Here is an 8,154-nt window from a genome sequence, read left to right as displayed (position 1 = left end):
CTCTCTCTCTCTCTCTCTCTCTCTCTCTCTCTCTCTCTCTCTCTCTCTCTCTCTCTCTCTCTCTCTCTCCCTCTCTCCCTCTCTTTCTCTCTTTCTAATTATATATGTAAACATAGATATTTTACACATATACATATAAACATGCACAGATATATATTGCTGTTGTCATTGAGTCGTGTTCAACTCTTCATAACCCCATTTGGAGTTTTCTTGGCAAAAAGGTACCGAAGTGGGCCATTTCCTTCTCCAGCTCATTTTACAGATGAGGAAACTGAGGCAAGCAGGGTTAAATGACTTGCCCAAGATCACATAGCTAGTAGTGTTTGAAGTCATATTTGAACTCAGAAAGATGAGTCTTCCTGAGTCTAAACTTGGCATTCTGTCCATTGTGCCACCTAACTTCTTTATCTATCTCTTTGGTATTTATTTATTTTAAAGCAATTGGGGTTAAGTAACTTGCTCAAAGTTACATGGCCAGGTGTTTCTGGGTGGGTACTAAGTGTCTGAGCCCAGGATTCGATCTCCAGGTCTTCTCAACACTGGAGCCGGTGCTCTTACTCGCTGTGCTACCTGGCCGCCCCTTTTATCTATCTATCTCTATCTATCTATCTATCTATCTATCTATTGAGATGCAGCATGGCAGTGTCACAAGAGGACCAGTGTCAGAGTCAGGAAGCAGAATATAAAGGCAAAGAGCCTGTATCTCTACACTTAGAAAGGCTGGACTGAAATGCCAGCTCTCCCACTTACTACCGGTGTGACCTTGGAAGTCATGGCACCTCCATGGGTTTCAGTTTTCTTATTTATACAATGAAGGAAGGTTGGGTGGGGATAGACCAGATGACCACTTACAGTTCTGTATCTAAGATCCTGAAACCTGTGTTCAAGTTCCCCCTCTGCCATGTGACTCTGGGCAAGTCACTAAACCTCGCAATCCTAAGTCAGGTCTCTAAGACTAGAAGCTGCAGAACAATTATTGATCTGTGTTATGGAATAGGAGTTCTCTTTCTCTAAGTTTTCTAAATGAATGAAATCACAAGCCTGGACCAGAAAAAAATAAAGTACCATACAGATTACTATGTGGTTGTGAGCAGTTGTTATTATTTGTTATTGATATATTGCTACTTATTTAGAAGCCAATTTATTGATTTATATTTTGAACCTCTCCCCACAGCCTGCCCCCTTCTTCAAGCCAGTTCCTGATTGAATGCTTTTTTTGTCAAGAACCCTTTGGTACTTACCTTTGCAATGTCAATGGGCACGAGGCTAGAAGCCTCAGTTTCCTGATCATCAGTCTTCAGGGTGTAGTCTTCACTTTCTGAGAATCCTGAATAAGAAGCCATTTAGGTTAGGAAGATGATTGGTCTCACCTGTTTTATTGCATCTGCTCCTTTCATCCATAGTAGCAAAGTCAGAAAGTCTAAGTCTGGACTAGTCAATAGGAGATAAGGAGTATAGTCCAGAGACTAGTATGTTGTTGAGTCATTTCAGTCATGTCTGACTCTTCACGACCCCATTTGGGGTTTTCTTGACAAGGATACTGGAGGGCTTTGCCATTTCCTCCCTCAGCTCATTTTACAGATGAGAAAACTGAGACAAACAGGGTTAAGTGACTTGCCCAGGGTCACACAGCTAGTAAGTGTCTGAGGCTGGATTTGAACTCTAGAAAGATGAATCTTCCTGACTACAGGCCTGGAACCCTATCCACTGCTCTACCTAGGTGCCCTAGGGAATAATACACACATACACACACGCACACATACACATGCACACACACATACATATATAAATGCACACACAATGTCCCAAAAGTCTTAATGTACTTTTAAGGTTTTAGTTATAAGACTTTTGAGATTCTGTGTATGTATACACACAATACACACATATGCACACATGTATATATGTATTACATGAACATACACATGCATATATTTTTATATGCATATTTGCCCTGGACCTGTGATTTCATTGGTATAGGGAACTCACAGTGAGTAAATTCCCTTGACCAATACATATCTTTAACAAGATAGTACCTGTGTTTTATAGTATTTTTATTTGTTTTGTTATCTATTTCCCAATTACACTTGAAACTAGTTCTGGTGCACTCAGGAGTGTTGTGGGTCATGTCTTTGACACCTCTGTTGTAGGCAACAAGGAGACATTAAAGGATTTTGAGCAAGGAAGGTGGCATGTCCTTAATGTAAGACAAGTCAAAATAGAGTTCAAGGAATGAGGCATTCCTCTCTTCTTGAATCCTTGTCTTAGCTTAGCCATAGTTCTGTAATGGGAAGGGAAGAGAATAAGCATTTATAAAGTGTCTACTATGTGCTAGGCACTGTTAAATGCTTTTACAAGTTAAGTATTATCTGGGAGGTAAGTACTATTAAACAACAGTAAGTACAGCAATCCTGGGAGGTAAGTGCTATTAAAGCTTGCCATTTAAAAAATGAGAATGTGGAAATAAACAGAGGTTAAGTGACTTGCCAAAGGTCACACAGTTAGGAAGTGCCTGAGGTTGTATTTGAGCTCACATCTTAGTTCCAGGCCTAATGCTCTATTCACTGTATCACTAGCTGCCTCAATTTGTGCCTATGGCTCTGAGAATCTACCAGAGAAAGGTTTTCAGTTCACAAAGGACAGTAACAGTATATTAGAATGGAGAGAGCACTAGAACAAGAATCCAGGGACCTTGACTAATATAATACAGGCTCTGCCACTAAAAAGCTGTGTGACCTTGGAAAAAAATCACTTAAATTTAACTTTGGTAAGTCTAATGGTCAAGCATGCTTCCAGAAGGCTGATGATGAATAATGCTTTTCACGTTTTAAGAGACAGGTTGGTAAATTAGAGGTAGGAAGTGAAACCTGCAGCTTTAAAGAGTTAATGTACAAATTTGCTTTTCTGGGCTTATTTGTTCAGCAGAGAGAACTTTTATTGAAGAAAGAGAGTTTTGGAGAGTGAATTGGGTAGTTATGATTCCAAATAAAAAGGAGAAAAGAAAGAAAAAAGGGCCATTTAAACATTAAAAATGGCACAGTAGAAAGTAGACAGAAGTTCAGTCCCTGCCCACAATAATCCTTGTGAGGTAGGTGCTACTATTCCCCCAGTTTTATAGACGAGAAAACTGAAGCTGACAGATATTAAGTGACTTGCTCAGGGTCATATAGTCAGTAAATGTCTGAGGTCAGATTTGAATTTTGGTCTTCTTGACTCAATGTTCAAATCTTTATCCCTTTCCTTTCCCTTCCCCTCCCTTTCCCCTTCCCCTTCCTTCTTCCCTTTCCACTTCCTTTTCCCCTTCCTCCTTCTCTTTCTTCTGTTCCCTTTCCTTTCCCCTTCCCCCTTCCCTTTTCCCCTTTCCCTTTCTCCCTTTCCCTTCTCCTTTTCTTTCCCTTTTCTCCCTTTCCCTCCCTCTTTTCCCTTCCCCCTTCCCCTTCTCCTTCCCCTTTGTGTCTTTCTCTTCCCCTTCCTCTTTTCCTTCCCCTTCTTCCCCCTTCCCCTTCTCTTTCCCTTTTTCCCTTATCCCTTCCCTTTCTCCCTTCTCCCTTCCCCTTCTCCCTTCGCCTTCCCCCTTCTTATGCCCCTCCTATCATTAGCTAATAGGAACTAGGTTTTGATATCAGTGTTTCTCTTGAGCTCTTACCTGAAAGTATATTATTTTGATTTCCTTGAAGCACAGAAGTGATAGTATTAGAAGCCCACTTGCGGATGGGCAGAAGTTGGTCAAAGCATCGGGGAACCAGGGTACCAGCAAGGAAGCCAAGACTTGGGAGAATTCGAACTTCCTAAATTGGAAAACGAGGTTAGAAATCATAAGTAAGGTGGCAGTAGTACATGAAGGGATGACCAAGTTTAAGCATGCGGAAATTTTTCCTGCATAACAAGCATTTCCCCAACCTTGGTCTGATCAAACTTCAGAAATGGCTAGGTCCACTGCTGGTGACAATCATGATAGACTGACAGAAGCAAATTAAGAAGAAAAAAAATCATTACCTTCTCAAAAGGTATGGGAAACAAATTTCAAATAGGAAGTAAATAACATTGCAAAGAGTGATCATTTGTATTCACCATCTCCAATCTGGACTATTGCAATAGCCTGCTAGTGGATCTCCCTGTCTCAAGTATCTCCCCTCTGCAGTCCATTCTCCACTCATCTGCCAAGATGATCTCTAAGTTCATGGTCTGACTATGTCATCCTCTCTCCCCTACTTAATACTCCAGGGTCTCCTTATCACCTTTAGTATTAAAAATAAAATCTTCAGTTTGCCATTCAAAGTCCTTCATAATCTGCCTCTTCTCACCTTTTGGGTCCTCTCACACCTTGTTCCATGCCACCTTTCCCCACCTGAGACACACATACTCTGACCCAGCAACATTGGCCTCCTTTTTGTTCCTAGAACAAGATGACCTCCATCTCCTGACCCCAGATACTTTCACTAGCCATCCTCCATGCCTGGAATACTCTCCCTCCTGACTTCCCTGACTTCCTTCAAGTCACAGATAAAACGTCCCTTTCTATAGGAAGATTTTCCCATTCCTTCTTAAATCTGATACTTTTCCTCTGTTATCTCCACTTTTTCCTGTATGTAACCTGTTTGCACATAATTGTGGTCTCCCCCACCAGATTGTGAGTTCCTTTAGAGTAGGAACTATCTTTTGCCTTTCTCTGTATTGCTAGCACTTAGCACAGTGACCAGCACTTAGATTCTTTTTTTAAATTTTTTTAATAGCACTTAGATTCTTAATGAATGTTTATTCACTGGTTGACAATGTCTATAGACTGACAATCTAACTGCACATTATGGGCAACAGACACACTTGGAAGTGGGACTAGAATAAAGAATGACATTGGGAAAATGGCCAAAGAGATAGAGATTGCACCTGTGGCAAAGCATGATGGATGGACAATCCAAGATATCTGCCCTTTTCCCTTGTCATGTCCGGAGAAATCAAAGACCACTAGGACATTGGTTGGACCCTCCTCGACTAACTTCTGGGAGGATATGGATAAAAACTGAACAGGACAAATAGCCCTCAATGGGTTGAGATCTATGCCGTTGGAAAGAAATCCAAGTCACTGAGATTTTTGATCCATTTCAATGTCACAAGGAATCATAGTTTTAATATTTATTTATCTCATTGAGTGAATTGGAAGGAAAACATTCAGTATGACACAGCAATGATTTAACAGTGGTAAATAGCATTATAAATGCTAATAATTAAATAAATTAACACATATAATTTGCTTTGTAAACCCTCAAGTGCTTTATGAATGCTAGCCATTATGAGGTATTGGGGCAGGTAGGTGGCACAGTATCTAGAATGTCAGGTCTGGAGTTAGAACTAACTAACTTTGACTGACTGATATCAATTGATAATGATCAAGGGAAGCACATCGGTGGAGGTTCCAAGTCACTCCTGGTTAATCCTAGAGTCCCAAGAAGGTGTAGAAATCATGCTCTGGGAATGGGATGTGCCTGTGCAGATGGAGGAAAGTAGCTTCAGAGCCTATGCTATTATGGGATCATAGAGTCCTTTGATATTTTCTAGTTTAAACCTCTCATCTTACAGTTGAGGAAATTGAGGTCAGGAGGTGATTTCCTCAAGATCACACATTTAAGTAAGCAAGTAAATAACAGAGCCAAGGTTGGAACCCAGAATCTCTGAATCCAAATCAGCATTCTTTCTACTGCGTGAGTCACCAACCAACCTGGGTGCCTAGAAAGATGGTAGTATCCTTGACAAAAAGCTGAAAGTTGTACATTAGCTCGGGATAGAAAGAGAATGACTTCTGTTTTGGACATGTTTAATTTGTGATGCCTATGGGATAACTAGTAGGAAGTGTTCAATGGGCAAATGGTGATGTGAGAGAAGAGGTCAGGGGAAGTATTCTGGGATCTGGGAATTATTCTCCTAGAGGTAATAAATGAAAACAAGGCAGTTGATTAGGTAACCAGAAGAAAGTGTATAGAAAAAAATAATGCTGAGGCTAACTCTGCCTACCATACAACACTGTCTTCTTTTACCTTTTGAAAAGAATATCTGTAGTTCCATGAATAATTTTAAAAATAATCATATCCTTTAGCTTCCATATGGAATAATGGACAATATTAATATTTCCCTATAACTTGTTTGCTCCTATTTCTTGTGGTTAGCTTCTTTGCTCAAAGGATATTTATTTAGCATCTGCTATGCTCGCTTGGTGGTGTAACCAAGAGACAGTATAACTGAGAAACATAATAAAAAGATATTTCTAGTCTTTTAGGATCTTTACTTTAAAAAGCACAGGTTTTGAAAACTACTTTTTTACTAATTTTAAATTGTATGTTTCTAAAATATGCAAAAAAGTATGTCTGTCCACCAGAACTGGGCTTTGGCATAAACAAGGTAGACAATGACTTAGGGAATAATACGAGGGGAGGGCATGGTGAAGGACATTTTTGGGTAAGATCAGGAGTGCTCTACTTTTCTGCTGGATTAGGGGATTTCACATGGTGTAAAGCCTGTGCTGCAACCTCTTCCAATGGGTACCATGTTTGACATATGGGGAAGAGGAACTCCATTGATTGCTTCCATTACATGAACTCTCGGTGCTAGAAATTGCTACTTACTGTTGGTATGTGTTAGCATATTTTGTGATAATACAGCAGAAAGAGCCCTGAGTTTGGTGTCAGAGAGATTGAGTTTGAATCCTGCTTCTGCCCCTTATTACTTAGGTGACTTTGGGCAAGTCACTTCAACCCTCAGGATTCACTTTCCTTATCTAGAAAATGAAGGGGTTATACCTAGATGGCTTCTGGATGTCCTTTCCAGTTCTACATCTATGATCCTCAGACTAAAATTGACTACATGTGTTAGGGTGAAGTCATAAAGCCTTCTCTGGGAGGTAACAAAGAACAACAGGATCACAGATCCTCAGGTGGAAGAAACCTTATATATAATCTAATTGAACCCTTTCATTTTACAGATGAGGAATGGAGGCAGAGAGGGGCTGTGACTTGTCCAAGGTCACACAGGTAATAGAACCTGGTATTCACACTCAGGTCATCTGATTCCCACCCCTTTACATTACATAACTCATAATTCATAATTCCATCCATAATTTTCTAACCTTACCTGGCCCAGAGTACACCAGAATCTTTTTCAGGTTTCTATTCTCTACTGACTTAATGGCCTTTTTTATATGTTCAAGATATTCTTACAGCATCAACCTGGAAAGTATGATATGATATGGACAAAGAAATACTATCTCTCTGGATGGCAGAACTGGTTTTTCTACACAGGTGCCCTTGTACAATGAATCTCTCCCAATCTTGATTTTCACAACACAGCTCAGAAATAAGTTGGTTCTCATACCCCTGACTCTTCCCATAGATAAACCTGTACCTCACCTCAGATGTATAATAGAAAGAGAAGAGCAGCTGGCTTAATCTCATTGCTCCCATGCGCAGCATTGCCTTCTCTGATCCCAACCAGGTGGAAAGGTGCTATGGGTGAGAGGAGATCAATCAATACATCAACCAAAAGAAGTTTACTAAGTGACTGCTTATGTGCTAGGCATTGTACTCGGCATCGGGGATACAAAGACATCTGGTTCTAGTGGCAAAATCTAGATTGGTAAGACTGGAAATTGTCCTAGATGTAGTGGGAGACTTTGGCCTTTTTAGTCTAATGTCTTTAACAGATCTCTGATTGAGGCAACACCCATTTAGTGATTAAGTTTAGGTAAGAAATGAGGCAGAGAATGGCCTCTGACCAAATTTTTAAAAATCCATTTGGGAGGGGAAGACCCTCAGGTTTTCTGTTTAAAACAGAAACAATTGCTAATTCCATTCACTCTGAATCAATCAGGGTCCAAACAACAAAGAAGTGGCCCTTGGCCTGGGAACCTGTTGTTGGTCAATTAATAAGAGCCAGAATGATCTGAGTTTAAGGCATGGTCCTTAACACAGAAATCTAGCCTGGAAACCCAAAGATATTTTGTGAGGCTTTAGTGATCAAAATTTACATTCCTTTAGGCAGAGCACCTATAGGTAGGATATGATATCCTGAGGAAGGAAGGAAGGAAGGAAGGAAGGAAGGAAGGAAGGAAGGAAGGAAGGAAGGAAAAGAAAGAAAGAAAGAAAGAAAGAAAGAAAGAAAGAAAGAAAGAAA

General features: G+C 40.3%; 1 protein-coding gene across 1 annotated transcript in view; it reads right to left on the bottom strand.

Moving 5' to 3' along the window:
- Window positions 1-8,154, bottom strand: part of LOC138144482 (maestro heat-like repeat-containing protein family member 1) — a 115,235-nt gene that overhangs the window by 28,604 nt on the left and 78,477 nt on the right. Inside the window, exons 19-21 of the mRNA XM_069065760.1 lie at window positions 7,392-7,487; window positions 3,644-3,785; window positions 1,242-1,327 (exon numbers count right to left, since the gene is read on the bottom strand). Coding sequence (XP_068921861.1) covers window positions 1,242-1,327; window positions 3,644-3,785; window positions 7,392-7,487 — 324 coding nt within the window. The remainder of the gene's footprint in view (window positions 1-1,241; window positions 1,328-3,643; window positions 3,786-7,391; window positions 7,488-8,154) is intronic.

The sequence above is a fragment of the Petaurus breviceps genome, unplaced genomic scaffold (genome assembly GCF_028583685.1).
Source record: "Petaurus breviceps papuanus isolate PSGF00001 unplaced genomic scaffold, PetGlider_PUasm1.0 90701, whole genome shotgun sequence".
Lineage (NCBI taxonomy): Eukaryota > Metazoa > Chordata > Mammalia > Diprotodontia > Petauridae > Petaurus > Petaurus breviceps.
This window is presented reverse-complemented; position numbering and strand designations above follow the sequence as displayed.